At 40.1% G+C, this 24,171-nt stretch overlaps 2 protein-coding genes across 4 annotated transcripts; one reads left to right on the forward strand and one right to left on the reverse strand.

The window, feature by feature from the left end:
- Nucleotides 1-1,682: 1,682 nt before the first annotated feature.
- On the forward strand, nt 1,683-18,470 carry upf1 (UPF1 RNA helicase and ATPase). 3 transcript variants are annotated; one of them, XM_018745903.2, is made up of 24 exons: nt 1,683-2,056; nt 3,451-3,593; nt 3,862-3,951; nt 4,066-4,233; nt 4,980-5,160; nt 6,518-6,679; nt 6,795-6,882; nt 7,066-7,164; nt 7,303-7,411; nt 7,507-7,666; nt 7,758-7,876; nt 7,971-8,135; nt 8,803-8,917; nt 9,000-9,143; nt 10,090-10,303; nt 10,388-10,505; nt 10,636-10,792; nt 11,097-11,239; nt 13,175-13,349; nt 13,625-13,706; nt 13,857-14,018; nt 14,247-14,467; nt 15,225-15,347; nt 15,471-18,470. In XM_018745903.2, the coding sequence occupies exons 1-23, from the start codon at nt 1,886-1,888 to the stop codon at nt 15,342-15,344; spliced, it is 3,306 nt and encodes a 1,101-aa protein (XP_018601419.1). In that variant the 5' UTR covers nt 1,683-1,885; the 3' UTR covers nt 15,345-15,347; nt 15,471-18,470. The 3 variants fall into 3 exon arrangements, with proteins under 3 accessions (XP_018601419.1, XP_018601420.1, XP_018601422.1); XM_018745904.2 differs by having other exon boundaries at nt 6,795-6,879; XM_018745906.2 differs by lacking the exon at nt 1,683-2,056 and adding an exon at nt 2,458-2,520.
- On the reverse strand, nt 17,630-23,472 carry ddx49 (DEAD (Asp-Glu-Ala-Asp) box polypeptide 49). Its single transcript, XM_018745907.2, has 13 exons — nt 23,205-23,472; nt 22,286-22,409; nt 22,093-22,178; nt 21,852-21,973; nt 21,451-21,638; nt 20,709-20,849; nt 20,218-20,293; nt 19,928-20,004; nt 19,693-19,790; nt 19,525-19,599; nt 19,075-19,163; nt 18,871-18,942; nt 17,630-18,759 (listed from the first exon to the last, which is right to left on the reverse strand). The coding sequence occupies exons 1-13, from the start codon at nt 23,317-23,319 to the stop codon at nt 18,592-18,594; spliced, it is 1,431 nt and encodes a 476-aa protein (XP_018601423.1). The 5' UTR covers nt 23,320-23,472; the 3' UTR covers nt 17,630-18,591.
- Between the last annotated feature and the right edge of the window lie 699 nt (nt 23,473-24,171).

Genomic DNA, 24,171 nt, shown 5'->3' on the forward strand with positions numbered 1-24,171 from the left:
TACTAGGCTTTTATTGATCCTTTAGATAATGTGACCAGAAAATTATAGTTTTATCTGTTTTTACAGAACAGGATCTAATTAGCAAAATGATGAATGAATAAATTGAGGCTCATGTGTATTATATAGCCTATACTGATTGTGACTTTTGAGTTAAGAACACCATTGGGTCTGATTGTGTTTAAAAGTATTATAAATATAGTAAATTTAGTTTTGATAAATGCCCTGTGATTGACAGTCATCTCTTTCAGGATCTACACTACTTCACACACTGTGTCCAGGGTAGGCTTTGGATCACCAGGACCCTGCAATGGACAAACGGTTATTGATAATGGACAGTTGTAGTTAGAGATTACCGTAAGGCATAGCATAATGACTTGCTTTATTAATGTGTTTGTTAATATAAACTAATATAAAGACCTGTTTAGGGTGAGGAGCTCAGTCACCCGGGAGGAGCTCGGAGTAGAGCCGCTGCTCCTCCGCATCGAGAGGAGCCAGTTGAGGTGGCTCGGGCATCTGTTCCGGATGCCTCCTGGACGCCTCCCTGGGGAGGTGTTCCGGGCTTGTCCCACTGGGAGGAGGCCTCGGGGCAGACCCAGGACACGTTGGAGAGACTATGTCTCCCGGCTGGCCTGGGAACGCCTTGGGGTTCCCCCAGAGGAACTGGAGGAGGTGTGCGGGGAGAGGGAGGTCTGGAGTACTCTGCTCGGACTGCTGCCCCCGCGACCCGGCCCCGGATAAAAGCGGAGGAAGATGGATGGATGGATGGATAAAGACCTGTTGTTTGCTTATTCACCTATAAAACTAGTGAAAACGTACGGTTTATTAAGCTGGATACTTTTGCAACACAAAGTAAGCCGCTTGCAGGATGTTACAGCAGTTCCCCTTGTAGGAATTAAAACCTCAGCTTTTTGTTGAGTCTGAAGTTCAGCATTAGTCCAGCAATGCCAAGTTACAAGCTGCATCATCTAAAGCCAAGTGTTTGAGATTTCACTTATGCTGACATGGAGACAACTACTTACAGCATTTTTCATATTTTTCTGAGTACTAGACAGATAATTGCAGGTTTGCTTACTCTAATGCATTTGACAGAGAGCCACAACTACGCACAAGCTCACTGTCTCATGTTCTCAAAGCAACTTCTATGGGCTGCATTGGTTCAGATGGTTTCTCCAAGGGTTTTCAGTGGCAGCAAATTCCAAAATACTACTACTAATTCTAATACTGGATTGGCCACACATGTGTTTCTTGGAAGTCACCACTGAGGGGCTAGAACTGAAACTTTGGCGAGATGAAGGCCAGTTTACACATAATAAATGACAACTAATTGTCATTCTCTCACTCGCTAGGAGGCCGGTTCGGGAGAATTTATTCATAAAACAAGAAGATGGTAAAAAACTGGGGTCATATAAACTGAGTTACCCTTATATTTGGTTCGCCTGATTCTGAGCCTCCCAGTAAGACCAATTGGGTGCACTGCCTTTGTAATTTCAATAATCCAATTTGCAGTCTCTATCACCGTCTTTACGCAGAAGTTAACGCAGAAGCACGCGAACCTTAGCCTATCACGACATGGCTACTGCAGTGTGGTCGTCGTCTATTTTCATATAGACAGAGCAGGATGTGGACGCGGTGACGTCATGACGTTTTGTGCTTTACGTATGCACGTTGTGGGGAGACAGGAGTGTCGTCACTGTTTGGTGTGGGAGTTGAAGCTGTCGAGCGTTTTCCCCAGTTTAATTTCTGCTTCGTTTCGAATACAATTTGGGTCCAAATCTGCAAAGAAACAAGGACAACTAGCATTTGCAGCGGGAAATCAGAGTTTTGGAGATCTAAGACGCTTTTTAAATCCAATTAGGTAGTCTTTCGATCGGCGATACCTGAAGAAATGAGCGTGGAGGCGTACGGGCCGAGCTCACAGACTCTAACCTTCCTGGACACCGAGGAAGCGGAGTTACTGGGAGCCGATACCCAGGGATCGGAGTTTGAGTTCACCGATTTCACGTTGCCGAGCCAGACGCAGACACAAGGCCAGACACAGAGTCAACTGGACAACCAGGTTTGTGCACGGTGTCGGCACACAAGTGCGGAAACGTTGCCTCAAGGTAGCTACTAGCTACTACTAGGCAGCTGCGCGTTACACCTACTGAGGCACACTTACTACTACTGTACTAGCCACGAGCTGGAGCGCACTGAGCCCAGCAGTTGCGCTGGATGGCGAAGGAAGGGGCTGTTTCAGCGACACCAAAACGCGGTATCCCACTTTCTCGTTTGAGAATCATGTCTGTTTTAATTTTAACACGGTGGCTAACGTGTTCTGTATTCCCGCCGCCCGCGTTTGAGGGACCGTGCCGCGTGCACGAGCAGCAGCCAGGCCCCCGCGGCCAGCCTAGGCGCGCTCCCGCTGCTCGCGCGGCGCTCCGTTCCCGCGGTAACAAATCGCAAACGGCGACACTTAACTCGTGGTCGATCGACGTTTTCAGCGTTGGTGGCTGCCGTCGGGTCGAGGAGACCGCGATGATGGTGGGAAGTAATGAACGTTATCCTATACGAATTTGTTTCTTAACGTAACGGCTATCTCTCACACTGAATGACTTCAGTTCAGTCTCCTCACAGTGCCAAATGTGTGTGGTGTTATAACAAAATCGCCGGTTTTGCGTTAATTTGCTGTGCCGGTAGGAGGACTGTGAGAATTTGTTGCTGGACGCAGAACTCTCCACAGTGGAGTCTAAGAAAGACTTGTCGAAGCCGAAGGCTCCCGGCTGTCGCGCGCACCTGCGAGCGCGTGCGGCCCCGAGCTGGCGCCGTTACTACTACTACTACTTGTAGTGGCGAATAAGCAGTTTCACTTCAGCCAGTGGTGTACTCTTTTGTGATGACTTTTAAATGAAATAGCCCGCCGGTAACCCGGCTTGGCGACTTACTGTGTTAGATATTCAACTCAATGATTTTCTTTAGTGTTCAGTGACTGACATTCGAGCCCGTCAAATTGCAGGGGGGAACAGTACCAGCCGGGACGTTACTTGTTGCCCTTATCATGCATTTCCAAGTTCAAACTTTTCACAGTTGTTTGAATAACGACAAAAAAAGGAAGCCATGCGCCTTTGGCTTTGTGCAGTTATATTACGTTTAAGCTTGACATCTACATTTCCATGCGCACTAGTTCAACTTTACATGTTGGTTTTTCCCCTTAGTGTACACTCAAGATGAAATATGAAACTGTAAAGCGGTACTGTTTTTGTAGAACAGCCATTAAAGACCTTTTCACTTTGCAGGAATACCAAGTACTGTTATAAATTAAAACTACTTGTACCATGAAATGGTACTTTTGCGACCATTGGTAATGGTACTTATTGGTAAAATGGTGCTCTGGTATTAAATATGATTTTTAGGGCTGAGGTAACATGTACGGTGTTGAACGTGTTCAGTGTGAAGTGTTCCTTTTGTGTGCAGGTGAACGGTCCTGACGGCATTCTGCAGAATGGAGGCGTTGATGATGCTGTGGCGAAGACGAGCCAGCTTCTGGCCGAACTCAACTTTGAGGAGGATGAAGAAGACACGTATTACACCAAAGACCTCCCTGTCCATGCTTGCAGGTTGGTTGTCTGCGAGCATCCTTGTCATTTCTTGGCTTTGTATACTGTTTTGATATATTGCGAAAATTTAGTTTCTAAATGATTTTAGTGCTCCCCTCTGTACACCTAATCTGTTGCATGTATTTTGTTAAACTTGCTTTATAGTTTTATCAAAGTAATTAATGTTTACAATTTTGTGGATCCCTCCTTGTTCTTCTAGTTCAGGTTGGAAAACTGCAGGAAATGTAATTAAGATTTTTGAAGAATTTGCATTTATTTGTCTTTGAAGCTACTGTGGTATCCATGATCCCGCATGCGTGGTCTACTGTAACACCAGCAAAAAGTGGTTCTGCAATGGACGTGGCAACACCTCTGGGAGGTCTGTACAGTGGCCCATGGTTCTTGTTTGGTTTTTCTTTCACCAGCATTGGCACAGTATCAAATGCCTGAATGTTTACTTTTGTCACTTCTGTTGATGCTTGCATGCCTGCAGCCACATTGTGAACCACTTGGTCCGTGCTAAATGCAAGGAAGTGACTCTCCACAAAGACGGCCCCCTGGGGGAGACGGTGCTGGAGTGCTACAATTGTGGCTGTCGTAATGTCTTCCTTCTGGGTTTCATCCCAGCCAAGGCTGACTCTGTAGTTGTGCTCCTCTGCAGGTAATTTTGTCTTAAGTCAAATTCCCTATGAAGAATTAATTCTTTCCATGTGTATTCCATGGGTTACCTTTCCCATGCGCAATTCTGTATTCTAAGCAATTTTAAATTGGGGAACAATACTCTAAAGACCATGCTTTAAGTGAGGCCCGAACTAGGGTTAAAATGCTCAGTTTCGTTTACAGTGTACTACAGTGATTGTCTGTCTCCTTATGGCTGGAAGTTTACAGTTCATGCATAGTGCAAAATTAAGTGCATGTTGCAATACATGCATGTAGTATTTTTCTAAATGACCAGCTGCTAGTTTCCTTGTATTTAAAAAAAAAAAATATATATATATATTAAATACTGCCCTTATGTGTGGCCGGTTTACCCGTGGAGTCTTGTGGGTAGTATTTTTTTTTCTTTAATGATTTTTCTCTTCCCAGTGATTCAGGGTTGTCATGGAGCGCCTGAAAACAAATGTATTTTATGAAATTATTGTATTGCTTAAATATCTATGAAGATATAGTAAATTTGTTAGCTACAGCACATGCTATTTCTTTCATTATTCAGCTTATATCCGCTGATGTTAGCTGTTACCAAAATATATTCTTTTCAAAATATTCTTAAGACACCTACATTGATTTGCAGAGATAGTGGGAATTTATTCTTCTGCAGCTCAAGGAATCTGATAGTTTTGTATAAGGACATATACTTGTTTAAATGAGAAACTTGTATCAGCTGCATATTACTTTTTGGCTTCATAGGCAGCCTTGTGCCAGTCAGAGCAGCCTGAAGGACATCAACTGGGACAGCTCCCAGTGGCAGCCCCTGATTCAGGACCGCTGCTTCCTGTCGTGGCTGGTAAAGATCCCGTCTGAGCAGGAGCAGCTCAGGGCCCGACAGATCACTGCCCAGCAGATCAACAAGCTGGAGGAACTCTGGAAGGTACAGCCAGCCCAGCAAATTTTTGGTGCTGCAACTTTGATATTTTTGTTTATAGATAATGTGGTTATAAACACGCACATTTGCTGAAGCCGCTTGTCGCAGCGAGCCGGAGCCTAATCCGGCAACACAGAGTGTAAAGCTGGAGGGGGAGGGGACACACCCAGGATGGGACGCCAGTTCATCACAAGGCACCCCAAGTGGGATTCGAACCCCAGATCTGCTGGAGAGCCGGACCTGGCCAAACCCGCTGCGCCACTGCGCTCCCTGGCTATAAACAAATTTATTAAATGATTGAATTTCCATATGGAACAAGCGGTTTGTTTGTTTGTTTTTGTTTGTTTTTGTTTGTTTTTGTTTGTTTTTGTTTGTTTTTGTTTGTTTTTGTTTGTTTTTGTTTGTTTGTTTTTGTTTGTTTTTGTTTGTTTTTGTTTGTTTGTTTGTTTGTTTGTTTGTTTGTTTGTTTGTTTGTTTGTTTGTTTGTTTGTTTGTTTGTCATGACATTTCAAATGGTTGGGCCATACTAGGGAACACACGTTCCAATAGTATACAAATTGCAGAGATAGCATTTTTGTAACTATTGTTGGGATAGGTGACATTGAACCAACAACATTAGGGTGTGTGGTCATGTTTTGAGTATGTATTAAGTATCTTTGTTTTAGCTAATTTATCAACATTATCACCTGACATTGTAGGTAAGCTGTATGCTGGTAGCTTAGTGGTCAGAGCTGCTGCCTTTGGTCCCAGAGGCTGTAGGTTCAAATCCCACCTCCAGCTGTAGTATCTTTGAGCAAGGTACTTACCCTAAATTGCTCCAGTAACTTTGTCCAGCTGTATAAATGGGTAAATAACTAAGTACCTTAACATTGTAAGTTGTTTTGGAGGAAAGTGTCAGCTAAATGAATAAATGTATGGCTCACTTTATATTGAAACTGTGGGTTAGATTTTCCTACTATTTATCCTTCGCCTGTATTGTTGGTTTTGTTCTAAGTAAATTTTAAATTGTGTAGAAAGACCTTATTGTACTATAAAGACATTGAATACAACTTAGATGTTTTCAATAGTTTCAAACAGGAGGAATTTTAAGGAGAACATTTTGGAATCAAAAGTTGTTTGGTCAATAAATGATTACTGACCCTTTACTAATCAAAAGTTTTTACTTATTGATTATATCCTTTACTATAGTAACTTTTCATATAAAATCCCAGGCTCTTTTTATTTATTTAGAAAATATTTCTCAATACAGTGTAGTGTTTTGATACTCAGTTTAAAAAAAAAATCTGTGACCTTAGCATGCCAAGTATGGGGCAGCTGTGTTCCTGTTTTATTTTTGAAGTTCTTCTTTGTGTTCTTCTCCCAGGAAAATCCCACTGCAACCTTAGAGGACCTGGAGAAGCCTGGGGTAGATGAGGAACCCCAGCATGTACTGCTGCGCTATGAGGATGCCTACCAGTACCAAAACATTTTTGGACCTCTTGTCAAGCTGGAGGCTGACTATGACAAAAAGCTAAAAGAGTCCCAGGTAGGTAGGTTTTACACCTCAAAGGGGAAAAAAACATCTTACCAGCCTCATAGAAGGTATAGCTTTGTTTTCATAACTTTTTCTAACGTAACTTGCATATTCTTGAACATTTCAGACCCAGGATAACATTACGGTCAGGTGGGACCTTGGGCTGAATAAAAAGCGGATTGCTTATTTCACACTACCCAAGACGGATTCAGGTGGTAATTCTTTATTTTTTAAAAGTGCTTCCGTGTATAAGCGATCCATTCCATTTACATACAGAGCCATGCAATCCATGTCTGCATCCCTGTGTGTGACTGTGTGTTAAGTTCCTTCATTCTTGTAAAACCCATAACTTTTTTTCAGATTAGAACTTCCCTCTTAATACTTTTTGTTCTATGCAGATATGCGTCTGATGCAGGGAGATGAAATCTGTCTACGGTACAAAGGAGATCTTGCCCCTCTTTGGAAGGGGATTGGGCACGTCATCAAAGTCCCAGACAGTATCCATATTTTATACCCAGTTCAGATTGGTGTATTTTTAAATTGTCCTGTGATTGAATGTGTTTTTGCTTTCTCAGAGCTTTAAGGTAATGTACAAAATAATATTGTGATGGGAATATTCCTTAATCACTCTAAAGACTACGGTGATGAGATAGCCATCGAATTGAGAAGTAGTGTTGGAGCTCCTGTGGAAGTGCCGCATAATTTCCAAGTTGATTTTGTGTGGAAGTCAACATCTTTTGACAGGTTAGAAATTTGCTCACTTTGAGTCACAAAGTTGTGATTTGCTTAATGATACATGAGAATGTGGCTGTCTTTCATCTATGTTTGCTTTTATGCAGAATGCAAAGTGCTTTGAAGACCTTTGCTGTGGATGAAACATCTGTGTCAGGGTATATCTATCACAAGCTCCTGGGCCATGAAGTAGAGGATGTCATCATTAAGTGTCAGCTTCCCAAGCGTTTCACTGCCCAGGGACTGCCTGACCTTAACCATTCCCAGGTCAGTCCCAAAATTTTACAACATTCTTATTGAATATTAAAGTTGTAACTTATTTTTGAAATTTCTTTACAAATGTCAAAATTTTTACCAGGTGTATGCTGTGAAGACTGTGCTCCAACGACCCCTCAGCCTTATCCAAGGCCCCCCTGGTACTGGGAAAACTGTAACTTCTGCCACCATTGTCTACCACCTTGCAAGACAGGGCAATGGGTAAGATCAAGCAGCAGGGCTTGGCAGTATAAATCTGAAATATGTCTACGTGCAAGAGCGTCCATTCATATGAAAGTTGTGCTTAAATTGTCAGGCCTGTACTGGTGTGTGCTCCAAGTAATATTGCTGTGGACCAGCTGACTGAGAAAATCCACCAAACTGGTCTGAAAGTGGTGAGGCTCTGTGCCAAGAGCCGAGAAGCTATTGATTCCCCTGTGTCATTCCTAGCCCTGCACAATCAGATCCGCAATATGGACAGGTGGGTGCCAATGAACTGTTACTGTAGTCAATGAATTAAAAGAACAGCTGATTTATGAACTGTAGAGGAGAGAGGTGGCTTGACAGTCATACGTGCACTGTGACTGAACATACATGAGACAGGAAACCAGCAGGAAAAAGCTTGTGGCACAAAGCACAATTTCTAGATATGTTTTTGGACACTTTGAATAAATTGTTATACCAGTTTCTTTGTCTCCTGTTCTGGAAATCAAAAATTGGGTGTCGAGTGATAATTTCAAATAAAGAAAGGTTGTATATTAATGGATGCATGTATTTCTAGAAGATGATCTAACACAGTGGCGCAGCAAGTACCACTGTTGTCTCCTAGTGCCTCGGTAATGAAGATTTTGGTTTTATCCTTGCTCAGTCTGTGTAGTTTGCATGAGTTTCCTCTGTTCAGACATGTTTCAAATGACTTGGCTCTAGATCGGACATATGTGTGAGAGACTTACGTTGCTGGTGTATAGATAAGTGATTGACTGTATGTAGTGTATATGGCAGTGTCACCTTGGACAGAAAGATGCAGGGTAAATGCTAGTTAGTATCCATTGTAAATTACTTTGTAGGAAAATCTGCTAAATGAAAATATTGCTTTTTGGGTAGCATTTAGTTTGTTGTTGTATAATGTGAATTGTTAATCCATTTAGCATGCCAGAGCTTCAGAAATTGCAGCAGCTCAAAGATGAGACAGGAGAGCTTTCGTCTGCAGATGAGAAGCGCTACCGTGCATTGAAGCGCACTGCTGAGCGAGAGCTCCTTATGGTAAGAGAGGTTCACCTAAGTTGTTTGAATTTTTCACATGACCCAGAGTGCCTGTTCTTAACTTGTTCTCCATTAATCTCAGAATGCTGATGTGATCTGCTGTACCTGTGTGGGAGCTGGAGATCCCCGTCTGGCGAAGATGCAATTCCGGTCCATCTTGATTGACGAAAGCACTCAAGCTACAGAGCCTGAGTGCATGGTGCCTGTTGTGCTGGGAGCTAAGCAGGTAATTTTTTCTTATGGCATTGTATTTAATGAGGACAGCAGGCTTAGGGAATTGAAATACGGAAGATCACTCATTGATAAGTTAGTGTAATAGGCCACTAGCTTTAGTTGAATTCCCCCCCCCCCCCCCCCCCCCCCCCCCCCTCTTCTACCAAAGATATTTGATTAGACCTAAATGTTTTAATTCTTTTACTTAGCATTTTTGTAATTTATTCCATTTTAGCACTCCTGGACAGATAAATAGCAGAATGCCTTGTAAAGGGAGCAATAGCAAATTTATTTATTTATTTTTTTTTGCATATACAGACATCTCTCTACTTGCATAAATCCAAATTTACCCTAAAAAAAAATTCCTGGCATACACTATTTTCAGAAAGCGCTTATATAAAACATCTGAAATACGTTAAGAAGAAGGTGGCCTAGCCAGACAAGGCAGGAAGCTGCATCTTCCCAGTTTCTGTGCATTTTGAGCCATGAGCACATCTCATCTTGTTGGTGTAGGGCTTTTTCGCGTGATTTTTACCGGTTTCATTATTCATAATGCCTGGTAGTAAATGTGCACTTAAAGGAAAACGAGAACCATCCTGGAAGCGTACAATATTTAAAATGTCTGACATTTACTAGGCGATTATATTTACTTTTTTTTATACCTGTGTTTTACAACAAATGCCTAGGGTAAGCTAGCCTAGGTTGAATGGTGGAGGAGGAGGTGGAATCTGACATACGTACCTTTTGATTTACGTAAGGGATTGAAGAACAGTTTATTCGTGTAAGTTGAGGGATGTCTGTGTATATATACGCATCTTTGGTTAGACATTGCTATATATCTACTGATGTGAATGGAAGCTATATGTTACATTCTGATTTCAGTAATAACTACTAGCTGTTGGTTTTTGGATTCTGTACTTTTACATTTGCTAGCAGTTTTTCTCCATCTTCTACTTCAGCTCATCCTTGTGGGAGACCACTGCCAGCTGGGTCCAGTAGTGATGTGTAAGAAGGCAGCAAAAGCTGGCCTTTCTCAGTCCCTATTTGAACGACTAGTTGTTCTGGGAATACGTCCCATTCGCCTGCAAGTGCAGTACCGCATGCACCCAGCCCTCAGCGCCTTCCCCTCCAACATCTTCTATGAAGGTTCCCTGCAAAATGGTGTCACTGCTGGTATGTTATAGAATTCTTCAAATGGCATAGAAAAGTTACAATGGCTAGCCTGCAAGTATAATATTTTTCTCGCACTTTGTACAGCTGATCGCATCAAGAAAGGCTTTGACTTCCAGTGGCCACAGCCAGACAAGCCTATGTTCTTCTATGTTACCCAAGGACAGGAAGAAATTGCAAGCTCAGGGACTTCATATCTGAATAGGTATGTTGCCTAGAGGAATTTGAAATGATTTTTAGTTTAATATAAAATTGGTGTTGAACTTAGTTTTAACAATTTAACAAGTTTTTGTTTATTTGTACGTACATTGAGAGAACATATTATTCTTGCATAGAACTGAAGCTGCCAATGTGGAGAAGATTACCACAAAACTGCTGAAAGCTGGAGCAAAGCCAGATCAGATAGGCATCATCACCCCCTATGAGGGTCAACGATCCTATCTGGTGCAGTACATGCAGTTCAGTGGCTCCCTTCACACCAAGCTTTATCAGGTACAGAGTAACTTGTGCTGTATAATTTAGAACTGCAATTCACAAGACATTTAGATAAAGTTTATTACAAGTGAAGATTATTCATGAATTTTTTTTTTCTTGTTTTGGTGGTGGAACATGCTCTTCAATTATTCCGTTATCCTATTAAATTCAGATTTATTAAATGAGCAAGCGCTTGCCTCAGCTTGTAATTTAATGTTAAAATGTATTTGTAGGAATATATTGCATAACTTTTTTTTAAAAAGTTTCCAGTAGTGATTGTTGCCTTCTGTTAGTTGTAAAATCTTTACTTTTTTCACTACAGGAAGTGGAAATTGCTAGTGTTGATGCCTTCCAAGGCAGAGAAAAGGACTTTATTATTCTGTCATGTGTCAGAGCCAATGAACACCAGGGAATCGGTTTCCTGAATGACCCACGGCGTCTCAATGTGGCTCTTACAAGGGCAAGGTACTCGCCTCCCCTTTTTTTTCCCTTCCTCCCTGAGTTATTTCTGAATCAAAATATTTTACTCTTTTCCATTTAACTCCTGATCTTAAAGGTGGGGTCCTGCAAATTTTAGAACCAACTTAAGGCTAGAGAGATCTTTAACATTGATATTGGCATTACCCAAGGTAATGATAAATGATTAAGGGTATTTGCAGAGCTTAGTCTTAAGACATTTGAAATAAAATACTTTATCTAATGAAGAACAAATGAGCATTTTTGTCTTAATCTACTGGTAAAGTTGTACTTGTGCTGCCCTTATGAGAGGTGTACAGATTAAAATTTTAGCATTTAAATTTTGTGATTTCCTTTGACTTCTACTGGTATGAAACACTCATGTGTATATATTTCTGATGTCAGAAACCAAAAAAGGGGAGGCCCGGATTTAATTTGTTATAGCAGAACTACTTTTTTTGTGATAACTCTTTTGGTCACTTTCTCTCTAAAGTAAGAATACCAGTAAGGATTACAGTGTTACATTTAAGTAAGGGTTTGCCGCAGGACTAATTCTGCAAAGGGGCATAAATAACACAGGGACACCACATACAATGTTTGTATCAAAGAATGTTTTCCAACAAGAATGGTGGCTGTCTCAGAACTTCACAAATATCCATCTATCTGGACATTTACTAATTTAGCTGATGCTTTTCTCTGTAGTGGCTTCCAGTGTTAAGGTATTTACAATTATTTACCCATTTATACAGCTGGTTAACTTTACTGCAGCAATTCAGGGTAGGTACTTTGTTCAAGGTTACTACAGCCAGAGGTGGGAATTGAACCTGCAACCTTTGTGTCTAAAGGCAGTAGTTCTAACCACTATGCTACCAGCTGTCTCCTGTTTGTATCTACTGACAAACTCCCAGAACTGAAGATGTAAAATGTAATATTAAATTTTTTTCCAAAGCCAATACAATGCACTTCCAAACCTGTCAAGCAAAAATCTAATAGAACCCCTACCATTTAAAAAAAAAAAAAAAAAAAAAACTTGACAATGTTTGTTGTTGCACCAGAGCAATAAAGTGGTGTAATATAACAACCTCGATTGTAATTGTTCAATTTTCTTTATTTCTGAAAATGCTCTTATATTGGAAAGGTACTAAAAACATATTTAATAGGTATAAACCTGAAGTTGTGCTGGTGAAACTCTGCAACTTGTATCTAATGAAGTGTTTTCTTGGATGATGCATTGTGTGACGTGTTCATCAGTTAATCAAATTTGTCTTGAGGAACTGGGCTAAATAGGTAGTAACTGCAGTGAGCTTTAGAGTGGCAGGTTTAATTTACATGAGCTATGTACCTGGAGGAGGGGCATGGTGGTGCAGCAGGTTTGGCTGGTCTGGGGTTTGAGTCCTGTTTATGGTACCTTGTGGTGGACTGGCGTCCCATCCAGGGTGTCAATTTACCCCCCCCCGGTCCCGGGACAAGCAGTTGTAGACGTTTGTGTGTGTGTGTGTGTGTGTGTGTGTGTGTGTGTGTGTGTGTGTGTGTGTGTGTGTGTGTGTGTGTGTGCCTGGAAAACAGTGGCACACTTACTTCCATTCCTAAAAAGATCGGCACTTCAGCAGAAGCAGGTCATTCTTCTCTGTGCTCTCTCATATGCCCAGTATCATTGTCTGAACTGTAACAATTTCTAGTAATGTATGATTTATGTTCTGGAATGTTGGAAAAATTCTGCATTAGTATACAGGCATAACTTGCAAGTTTAATGCATGTTTTTTTTTTTTTTTTTTTTTTTTTTTTTCTTCATTCATTTCTCAAAAGTGTTCTGTGCAGATAATGATTACAAGGGTATACCTATTAAATACAAAGTTACATTGTGATTGGTTCTTTTATTACATTTTCTATTAAAGCACACAAATAGAAAAATGAGTTTTAATCATTTGAATGATGTATGCTCAGGTATGGAGTGATCATTGTGGGGAATCCAAAAGCCCTTTCCAAGCAGCCGCTGTGGAACCACCTGCTCAATTACTACAAAGAACAGAAGGTGCTGGTGGAGGGGCCGCTGAACAACCTGCGGGAAAGTCTCATGCAGTTCAGCAAGCCCCGGAAACTGGTCAACACCATCAACCCTGTGAGTACGCAAGCAAGTAGTTTTTATACATTGATGCATTAGGATTTTGGGAGTGTAGTCATTTCAAGTTCTGGTAGCTTCTATATGGGATTTAGCACCTGGGTGATCAGAGAAGTTATGCATATGGGTAATTATTTGAACAAACCAGATGGTCTTATGCTTTCACAATGTTGTTCCATGTATATTAAGGGTATATTAATCTTGATTGTCTTGTCCTATTTTCCAAAGAGTGAAAGCTTTGGAGAATTTTTAATCCTTCCTGCTTTTATGTCCAGGGAGCCCGTTTCATGAGTACTGCCATGTATGATGCTCGTGAGGCCCTTATTCCTGGTTCTGTGTATGACCGCAGCAGTACAGGTGAGGACTGTACTGACACTTGGCTTTAGTACCAAGTTTCTTAAGCAGAAGTCTAAAGAGGCTCTGTACAATTGTTTCATTGCAACAGGAACTCGATACGTTCAATATTCAGCACCGTATGCTCATTTCATGCATCTGTTTGTTTTGCAGGGCGTCCGTCAAACATGTACTTTCAGACACATGATCAGATTGGCATGATTGGTGCAGGCCCTAGCCATGTGGCTGCCATGAACATACCTATTCCCTTTAACCTGGTCATGCCTCCAATGCCCCCTCCAGGGTACATGGGCCAAGGCAATGGTCCGGCAACAGGTGAGAAGCTATGTACATGCATTTTACTCTGTTTTAAGGGTCTTTCATGGCCACTGGTGTTTTTATCCTAAAACAGGTTTTTGCAAGTTGCTTAAGTGCTCTATTGTGTAGGATTTTCCCCCCCCTTTCCTTTTTTGGACCTGGGTATTTTAAATAAAAAGAGTTGTTTTAATGATTGAGATGCCTCAATTTAAGGAACACATTTATATTCTTCCCCAATTACCTCAGGCCGTGGAGCTCTGAAAGGGAAGGCAGGGCGTGGTGGGCGCCAGCGAAATCGTGGAATTGGCAACCATGGTAGTGGGCAAGCAAACTTGCCCAACAGCCAGGCTAGCCAGGATGTAGTGTCCCAACCCTTCTCTCAGGGGCCCCTCACTCAAGGATATGTCTCCATGAGCCAGCCGTCCCAGATGAGCCAGCCAGGCCTGTCTCAGCCTGAACTGTCACAGGTAAGAAAACTGAAAGATTACTGTTCTGTTTTTGTTGTTTATAAAAATGTATGGGGAGAAATTGACAACTTTATGAAAGATGAGTAATTGTGGAATACTGTAGTTTGTGGGTTTTTTTTTTTTTTTGCGGTAATTTAAATTCTGTATTTTGAAGTTAAAAATTGGCAGCTAATTGGAAAAGAGGGGGTGCGGTGGTGTGGCGGGCTTGGCCGGGTCCTGCTCTCTGGTGGGTGTGGGGTTCGAGTCCCACTTGGGGTCCCTTGCGACAGACTGGCGTCCCGTCCTGGCTGTGGCCCCTCCACCTTGCGCCCTGTGCTGCTGGGTTAGGCTCCGGCTTGCCACGACCCTGCTTAGGACAAACAGTTTCAGACTGTGTGTGTGTGTGTGTGAGAGAGAGAGAGAGAGATAATTGGAAATGGGCACAATCGGTAAATAACTCACACCTGCAGAAATCTTTATGGTATTTTGTTTCCGAACAATTACTTCAATCAACTAAGTAACACTGAAGTCACAGACCTTAAAGCCCTGGAAAGGGCATCAATACTGTACACCCATAATGACAGGAGATGTCATTATATTAATTTTGAAATCTGTCTTTAGCCTCTGAAGGAACCCTTTTCTGAAGAACCCATATTTTGCCTGCTTTAATTTAAAAAAACCTGTCAAAAGTTCAAGTTAAATTTAACATGCTTAGTAAGAATGCATTTTCTTTTTTTTTTTTTTTTTTTCCCCCTCCCCCCCCTTTTCCCAAAATCAGGACAGTTATCTTGGAGATGAGTTCAAGTCCCAGATTGATGTGGCTTTGTCCCAGGACTCTACTTACCAGGGTGAACGTGCATACCAACATGGTGGGGTGACTGGACTGTCACAGTACTAGAATGTAAGAAATTGCAATGTGTGTTCCTTGCCTTATGTGGACATTTGGTAAATTCATAATTATCACAGTTCATGTGTTTAGCTTTCTTTTCTTTTTTTTTTTTTTTCCCCCCCTTCTCTCTTCCAGGTTGTGGGAAAAGGAGCTAGGCTTGAGCTGAGCTTAGTTCATCAGCATTTTAATCTGGGTAATAATAAAAAAACAAAAAACGGATACCTGTTTTCCACTGCTACAACTGAAGCACCACTGTGTGAAAGCAACAGGAGAGGGAAACCAACCAAACACAAGAGGGAAAGAAAGAGGGACAGACGTCAGGAAGAGCAGGAGAGAGTGAGAGACCACTGCTAGCACACTGAGACAGACGTGAAAAGGAGAAATGCAGCATGTGGTAGCGCTGTCGGGGCAGACAAGGACCTTGGTCTGGCATCGAATCAAAAACGAGGCAGCTCCCAAAGAAAGAAGCCCATCCCCTCCACAAATCCTTCCACCATTTCCTGCTCAAGGAATGACCAGTTGGCTTGAGGACCTTGCTCTTCAAGCAGAGAGGGAGAAAAGACAAGTTCTCAAGCAACTTGCAAGTGCATTCCGTTTTCTCCAGAAACGGAGATGGAGTGGTGAACCGCTTCAAGCAGGCAGTATGGAAAATCTTTACCTCAAAGTTGGTCTGTTGTCAAATTTTCCATTTTAACCCATTTGATTTAAATTTTTGTGGCATAAGAGTAATAATGAAGCACCTACTCTTAAGCCCAAACTTCATCAGATGAGAGCTGTGGCTGTGGAGTACAATGTAATCTTGATTCCACTTTGAGTTGCAAAGTTTCTGTGTTAAGTCTAAACTGAAGAAATCTGGAATTAAAATGCCTTTGACTAGGTTAGATGTTCACTGGTGTATCCATCAGGTCTTACTTGAAGTGGTGTGAATAAAGGTCATTGGTGGATTGGTACTGGATTTTTAAAAGTAAAAAAGTTGAGACCTGAACTGTGGATCTGAAAGATCTGTAACAGTAATTTTTTTTTTTTTTAAAATAAACTTTATTGTAGAACACAAAAGAAAATACATTATGAAAAGATGAGCATTGAAGAATACCAACTTGGTGTAATTTGTAATTGCAGCCATATGTGTATTTCTTTAATGAAATAGCAGGAGTGGTGAAGTTCTTTTGTGTTACAGAAGGATTTTCAATGTTTTAAGTGCTATGTATGCTTAGACTGGCTACTGTTTTGGGGGAAAGGGGTTTTTACTTGGAGGAAAATTAATCTGCCTTTGGCTGTGGAAAAACCAACTCCTCCGACAGTAGGTCGCTGTTTGAGTAACAGTAGACGGGTTGATAACGCATATTGCTGGGAGCTATTAATCTGAAAACAAAGTGGCTGAAAGAAAATTCCAGTGAAGCTTTCTTATGAATAAATTAGAGACTCTAAATCTATGAATATCTTACTGTGCAAGGCTAGCAACCGTGCACCTTTTATTTATGAAAAATGAGAGCTTGTAAAGTGCATAATTTGAGTTTAGCATTTCACGCACGTCACATTTTTTAAATGTCCCCTGCCACTTTTAGAATTGCCCATACCTCCTGATTTCATACTGGATTTAAAACCTCAAGACCACTGAACAGAAGGTCTGTCAGAATCTGTCTACAGCAGTAAGACTAGTGCATTTTGAAGGTGTGAAGTGGGGAAAATGCCATTAACATCTTTCTGAATGTAGGTGAAACTGAGTGCCAGCAGCAGTGAAGTTCCAGCTGTACTTTCAGCTATTTCATCTTGTTACACAATGATGAACAGCACAGGATTCAAGAGGAAGTTTCCAGTTTAGTTTTCTCAAGCTTTCTTTACTGTCGGATGAAGGCCGCCTTCTTTCTAGCAGAAGAGATGCCTGGAGCAATGACTGGCCGAAGGGCTTTCCTTTAGTAACTTTTAGTTTTGTGTTGGGGTTTTATTTTGGCTTTTCTGCAGTTTCTAGGCAAAGGTTTTCCTGATGTAGATGTCTGTAGATTTATGTGGCTTCCCACCTTCCCATTTGTGACGTGTGATGTATTGTAACAGCCCTACAATGCTCTTCTGATTGGAACAACTTGCTTCTTGTTTGTGCCATTTTATTTTGTCCTCACTAGTAGCAAGCAATTTTTATATCACAATTCGCTTTGCTAGGCAGATGACAACAGGGCAGTCTTTCTTTTTGGCAATTTCATTGCTATCTTTAATAAACTCAGTTTTGGCAGAACAGAATAACTATCCATTTTCCCTCCACTCTTTACATGTTGAGGTTCTGTGTTTTCTTTTAAAAAAAAAAAAAAAAAAAAAAATTAGCACTATGAGAATGTAGACATCAGCCTTTTTTTTTTACATACTCATGAAACAAGAGCCCCCACACCCCAAGAATCATCACTGTCAAAACTGATTCACTCACTGGCTCTTTATAATGAAAGTTAAATCATGCCAGTGTTACATCATTTAAAACTGACGCAGGTATGGCCATGAGATTTCCATCGTAAAGACAATTTCCCAATTACACATCACGATTTTGTTTAAATACCATGCAGCTGTCTTTTTTTTTTTTTTTCATATATAATGCACAATTACTATGTGAATTCTCATCTAGGCCAGTGAAGATGCCTTTTTAATGTTTGTCTTGTTGGTGAATGGCAGCACTTTTCACTGTCTTCATTTTTGCACCTTAATTTTCCCACAATTACAGTAGTAAAGTTCAGAGACATGGCTTGACATGGGAATGAAAGGGATATTATGCCCTGTTCTGGCCATGTTTGTAGATGGAGTTGGTGACACCTGTGCTAGAGTGACCCTGCTTACAGTTTCACATCTATGTGTAGGGCTCTAGGTCCTCTGCTGTTGAGCAGGACAAGAAAAGCAACCTTGCTTTTTAAGACAGGGATAAATAGGGTTACTGATTCCCTTCTCCCCTCATCAGGAATATGTTCAGATTATTTTAGGGATTACAAAATAAACCACAAACCTGGGACTGTTTTCCTTTGTGATGTGGAAACTGCCTTTCATTGTAATGATCAATAAATCTTGTAACAAATCACATGTCTAAAAATAATTTGAACTTCCAAAATAAAGGTTGCTTCTGTCTTTTCAGTTTGAGCTTTAGAAATTAAAATTTTTTTCTTCTGAAAAACCACCAGTGTCAGTTCTGTTATCTTCATATTTCTGTACAGAATTATTTTGCAATGGAGTGTTATTCAGTAACAAAGTCCATAGAATGTAAGTTTTTGTTTATTGCTTGGTTTCAGACAATTTTGTCTTTTTTCTCCTCGAGTTTTTTCTTGAGCAATTTCTTTTTAAGGATAAAGTTCTGCTTCCTCTGGATGGCCTCATGGATTTTGTTCTTGAACTTCTTCTTCTGATTCCTGATCTTTTCCAATTCCTCTTTCCTCTTTTGTTCCAAATCAGGATCCTAAGTGCAGCCAAAAAAAAACAGCTTAAGAAGGATCTGACTCATTCATACCACTATCTAAAAGCATTCATGCTCTCCAGCAAATAAAGAAAATACCAACATGACACTTACTTTCCCTTCCAAAATCATCTGTTTTCTTTTATTAATTTCCTTCTTCTCATCAAAGTCTGTGGACTCCAGTTTCTGAGAAGAAAAAAAAAAAACTCAATATTCAAAGTTTACTATAATTTATACTGCCAGTGCAATTTAAACCAAATGTAGTGCTTTTGCTACACATTACATCCTTAACAGCAAAATGACTACTTTAGATCGTACAATTTCACACTCGCGCCGGGTCACGTTGACTTGAGTGAGAATCTTCAGAACTTCACTCTCTTCTGCTGGATACTCCTTTAGTTTTGTTTCTAAAGAAAGGGGTATGTACATCGTTTAATAAGATATGTAAACTTTACATAAAACAAACAGCTCGAGTTTAAAGACAGTGGAGGAAACATTTTGCACCGTTATCTAACATGAACTAATATATATATATATATATATATATATATTAAAAAAAAAAAAAAAAAGTTACAATGGATTGACAAATTCTTCTTAAAATGAATTCATACAACCAAAGCGCTACGCTGATGTGAAAATACTAAAGCCAGTTTTTTGTATATGTACAATTAATGCTGTTGTCTTGATACTCACTTCCAGTCTAAGCAAAAGTTTATTCACTTATAGCTATACAGATACATTTATATGATCAATACTTATGACACTAACGGATCTGCTCCTCGATGGAATGCACCAGGTGAATATCATACTGTGTCACCAGGGTAATCGAAACACCATGCCTTCCTATAAGCAAAAAAAAACAGCAGGGTGTTTTATAGTACTCAAAATTTGGGCAACAAAATAGCCATATATGTATCTTTTTTGGAAATACAGTACCTGCCCTGGCAGTGCGGCCAACTCTGTGAATGTATATCTTGGGCAAGCCTGGTGTATTGTGATTTATAACAACCTGGACTGTTGGAATATCAAGACCCCTGAAAACAATATTGGGAGTGGTGTTACAATGATGCATTCACTATCTAAGGTAATAAAATCAATACATCTTATTATCAGAGTAAACTTTACTGGTGAGCTCCAACAGAGGATCAAGTACTTGCACAAGGCTTCTTACCTGGCAGCTACATCTGTTGCAATCAGAATCTTAAAGACGCTTGACTTGAATTTTGCAAGATTGGCAAACCGTTGTTTCTGAAACCCATAAACGTACATGTTTGACAGTTCTTTAAGCAAATGATTATTTCTTCCTAAACACACCAGAACTCTCCTCAGTCATTCAGGACATGCTTCCATTACTGCTACATTTTGACACAAGCCAAAAGGCCAAGAAGCAACAAATTGCAACAGGAATGGGGGCTACTGTGAGTCCTAGCTCACAAAACAGTTTTCTTACTGCCCTGTTACCTGTTTCATCATTGAATGTAGGGAAATGGTGGGGAAGTTGAATTCACGAAGCATCATTGTGAGGATCTGGCAGTTCCTACAATAAAATCACATTTACTCATTTAGTAAACCCTTTTCTTCAAAAGCAACATACAACTGAAAGAAAATAAAATTGCAATTCACCGACCGATGAAAAGTTATAAATGCAATTCTCAAAGTAGTTTGTCTAGTACCATTGTTATTGCTGAAGCACATTACACAAGTAGCTGCATTTAGAACTGAAAGGAAATATAATTTTGACAGATAATGCTGTGCAACTTTATGGAGCTCTGAAGAGATAAGGAAAGAAGTGGGTCCAAAGAGATGTGTTTTGAGACCCTTCCTGAATATTAAATGGGATTCAGCAGTTCTGAAGGAGATGGGATGTTCATTCCACAATGGAGCCAAAACCACAAGCAACAATGACATTAAACACTTCATTTTTCCTAAACAATTAAATAACTGTTCCATACTTGCAAGTATTGGTGAAGATTATGATTGACCAGTCTTCATGTTCATCTTGGAACTTCTGAATAAGGTGAACCAAATATGCATCTTTTACTTTTTCTGGAGTGAGGATGTATCGCTGGTCCAGTTCCTCTACAGTGCGTACCCTATCAGAGAAAAAGACGTACATTTGATCCTAGCCCATGCATTTGTCATTTTCTTGAGAGCAATAGGATGTATGACATTGAAACCACTGTCACATTAGTAAATCCTAATGTTATATACATAAAAATCAGCAAGTTCTGAACTTGCTGAATTATTTCAACCATGTACATGGCAACATCACCTTTATTAGAGACATGCAGCTGAATATTATCTTTTTCAGGGAGGGTATTAAAATAACTTATACTGATTGTATTTATAGCAACCTTAATTGAAAATTCAGTAGTTTGCTCAATTTTAATATGTTTTGACAAATGAGACCAAAATTTCTTTATAATTAACAACACATATTATTATTATAACCACACTGATTAGTTGATGCTTTTGTCCAGTAAGTGACTTACTATCTACTTGTAATTTGTAGATCTGGGCACTTTTACTGGTACAATTCAAAGGGAAAGTATCTTGCTCAAGTCAGGTTACATGTTCATGTCCTTCATGAACATGATTTCTGTTCTCCTTGTATTTGAGTTGCATTGTTCTAAAGAGTCATATTTGCAGATCGATAATTGAACAGTTGCAAGTGTAACAAACCAAGGTTCTTACTCAGACTTGCTTTCCCAGAAGAAAGGTTTGTTCATGGCAATGCTTTTCAACTCCTGCAGTGTGTCAGTAAGTGTGGCGCTGAACAGCAGTGTTTGTCGCTTGGCAGGAACAGCACTGAGGATCACTTCCAGGTCTTTTGTAAAATCTGTGCACCCCTGTTCAAGCAGGCGATCAGCTTCATCTAAGATCTTTAAAGAACAACAACAACAAACAAATGAATCAATTAATAAATCATTAAGGACTCATTACTTCTGCAAACACTTCTGTTGCTTATAAGTAGCTTACAAACTAGAGTACATGTTGCTTCGTTCATAAAGTCACAGTTTGTGAAAACAGCAAGATCATGCTAGGTGGAAAAAAAGACTCAGTATTTATATTTTTAAATCATTGTTGCAACTTACCAAAAAGTGTATTTTCTTGATGCTGAAGGTATTGGAACTACGAATGTGATCTGCCAGTCTGCCGGGAGTTGCCACCACAACATGGGGTTGCTTTGCCAACTCAAGGGCCTGAGTTACCATGTCTGTTTGCACAAGTACAATGCACAGAAAAATTAAGTTACTTCATTTTCAATGTAAACTCAATGTCTATCTTGTTCTGTTTTAGAGCAACACATTCAGTTATTTTTCACAAGTAGATTACCCATTCCTCCAACTATTATACAATCCCGTAAGCCAAGAGGTTTCCCAAGAACCCTGAACTGTTCCGCAATCTGATAGGCCAGCTCTCTGCAAAAAAGACAACAAATGATGCAGCCAGTGTTGCTAGTAATTCTATGTTCAGTTTTTGCCCGAATTTCAGAAATTTTGTACAAGTTTGACAGGTAATAACAAACCTCGTTGGAGTGAGCACCAAACAGAAGATGCCAAAAGGGTCTTCTGACAATTTCTGCAACACTGGCAGGACAAAAGCAGCAGTCTTCCCACTACCTGTCTTAGCACAACCCATACAATCCCGGCCTGAAAATTAAACCACAATAAAAATCATTTTAGTAATATTGGTGAAAAAAAGTGTTACAATGACAAGCACAACCGCAATAACAAATCAGAAATAGATTGCACAGTTCTAAATCATGACTATTTCAATAAATCATACTGCAAGGGTCAGCAGGCAATATAAAACATGCTTGGACAAGGCATAGATAAATTCAGTGAGAACAGAAAGTGTCATCTGTTAAAATAATGTCTAGAAAAGTTTAACAACTAGCATATACTACAAAAAAAGTAGGTTCAGAAATTAACGTTTTAAAGTATACAACCATTTTTAACAGCATGTATTTTTATAGTTAAATAAAATGTCCCAGTGGGCTTGTAATGAAACAGACTTAAAAAAATATATTACCCGAGTTTCTCTAAATGTTGTTTTCATTTTTAAAATATGCATGTTTAAAAGATTGTCCTGAAAATGCTGCATTTCCCAAGTGATTTATATAGTTCATTCTTTCACAGCGATATGTACTGCTGCAATCCAGGTTCATCCTTCGTGCTGTTTTACAACCATGATCATACTGTCTTTAATAACGAATGACAACACTGTCGTTTTAAATGACTGATTACAATTCTCAACACTACACTAATAAGTATTTGTTCTATCGAATCCCACTCCTACTTGCTTGATCAAGGCACTTAGCCCAATACAGATTGGCAGAATTACCTGGATTGCTGGACAAATAGGTAAATGACTAAAGCTGATCATCATAAACTGTGAACCGCTCCCGCGCTGACATACGTATTCTATAATTATTTCTCAGTTACCTTGTAGGATGGGCGGCACGCAGTTCTCCTGGACGGCTGTGGGTTTGCTGATACCCATTTGTTTACACTGATCGATCAACCAGTCCGACAAACCCAGAGAGGAGAAATCAGACATCTTCGAAAACCCACAGAAACACAAACCTTACACTTTCAAGTCTTTGAAATAATTCAATTAGCAACAGCGGATTATGGAAACGCATATAAATTTCGACTCTGTCTCCGAAAGGCACATCAACTTCCTCAAGAGCAGCACGTTTCCAAAACTCGTGTTACCCTGTAGCGGTCGACTATATTTTGCGTCATGGTGACGTCATTTCCCCCCGCCGCCCCTCTCGCACGTGCACTTACTGTCGTGGACGGAAGTGTTGGATGAGGTGCAGTGGGCAGTGCATTGTCACAAAATGACTGTGAAACAACAAACAAACAAACAAACATTTTCAATTGTTTTTATCACTGGCTGCTTTCATCACAAAATATGTTGTTTTTTTTTTTTTACTATTTTAATGTTTCTGGTCCAATATGTTTTCTAATGAGAATTGTTGTTTAACTCACTGAGACTGACATTTTCTGGCTAAATTCAAAATTGCCAATTAACTGATGGGAGAGTAATCGAAATGGTGAAAATGTCAAATATAAATATCTATGTTTGATTTTCATGATTCCAAATTTCACATTTTAAACAATATAATACCAGAAGAATGGAAACTGACACAAATCCATGCCTTTGTTTTAAAATCCAGTATCCAGTATACCCCAATACAGCGGCACAACTTTGTTTTTCCAGTTTATGGAGACATCATGAATGTTCCCCGTCACCATCCTTCTTCACCTGAAGTTGTGAAGTACAGTACTGTACTCTGTTAGACGGTATTTTACGCAAACATGTGGCGGTGTGTTAGTACACGCTGCGAGCAGCAGGTGGCGTGAGAGAGCGTTAATAGGCCGAACGTGTGAATGACAGAAGGTG

The sequence above is a fragment of the Scleropages formosus genome, chromosome 9, assembly GCF_900964775.1.
Source record: "Scleropages formosus chromosome 9, fSclFor1.1, whole genome shotgun sequence".
NCBI classification, from domain to species: Eukaryota; Metazoa; Chordata; class Actinopteri; order Osteoglossiformes; family Osteoglossidae; genus Scleropages; species Scleropages formosus.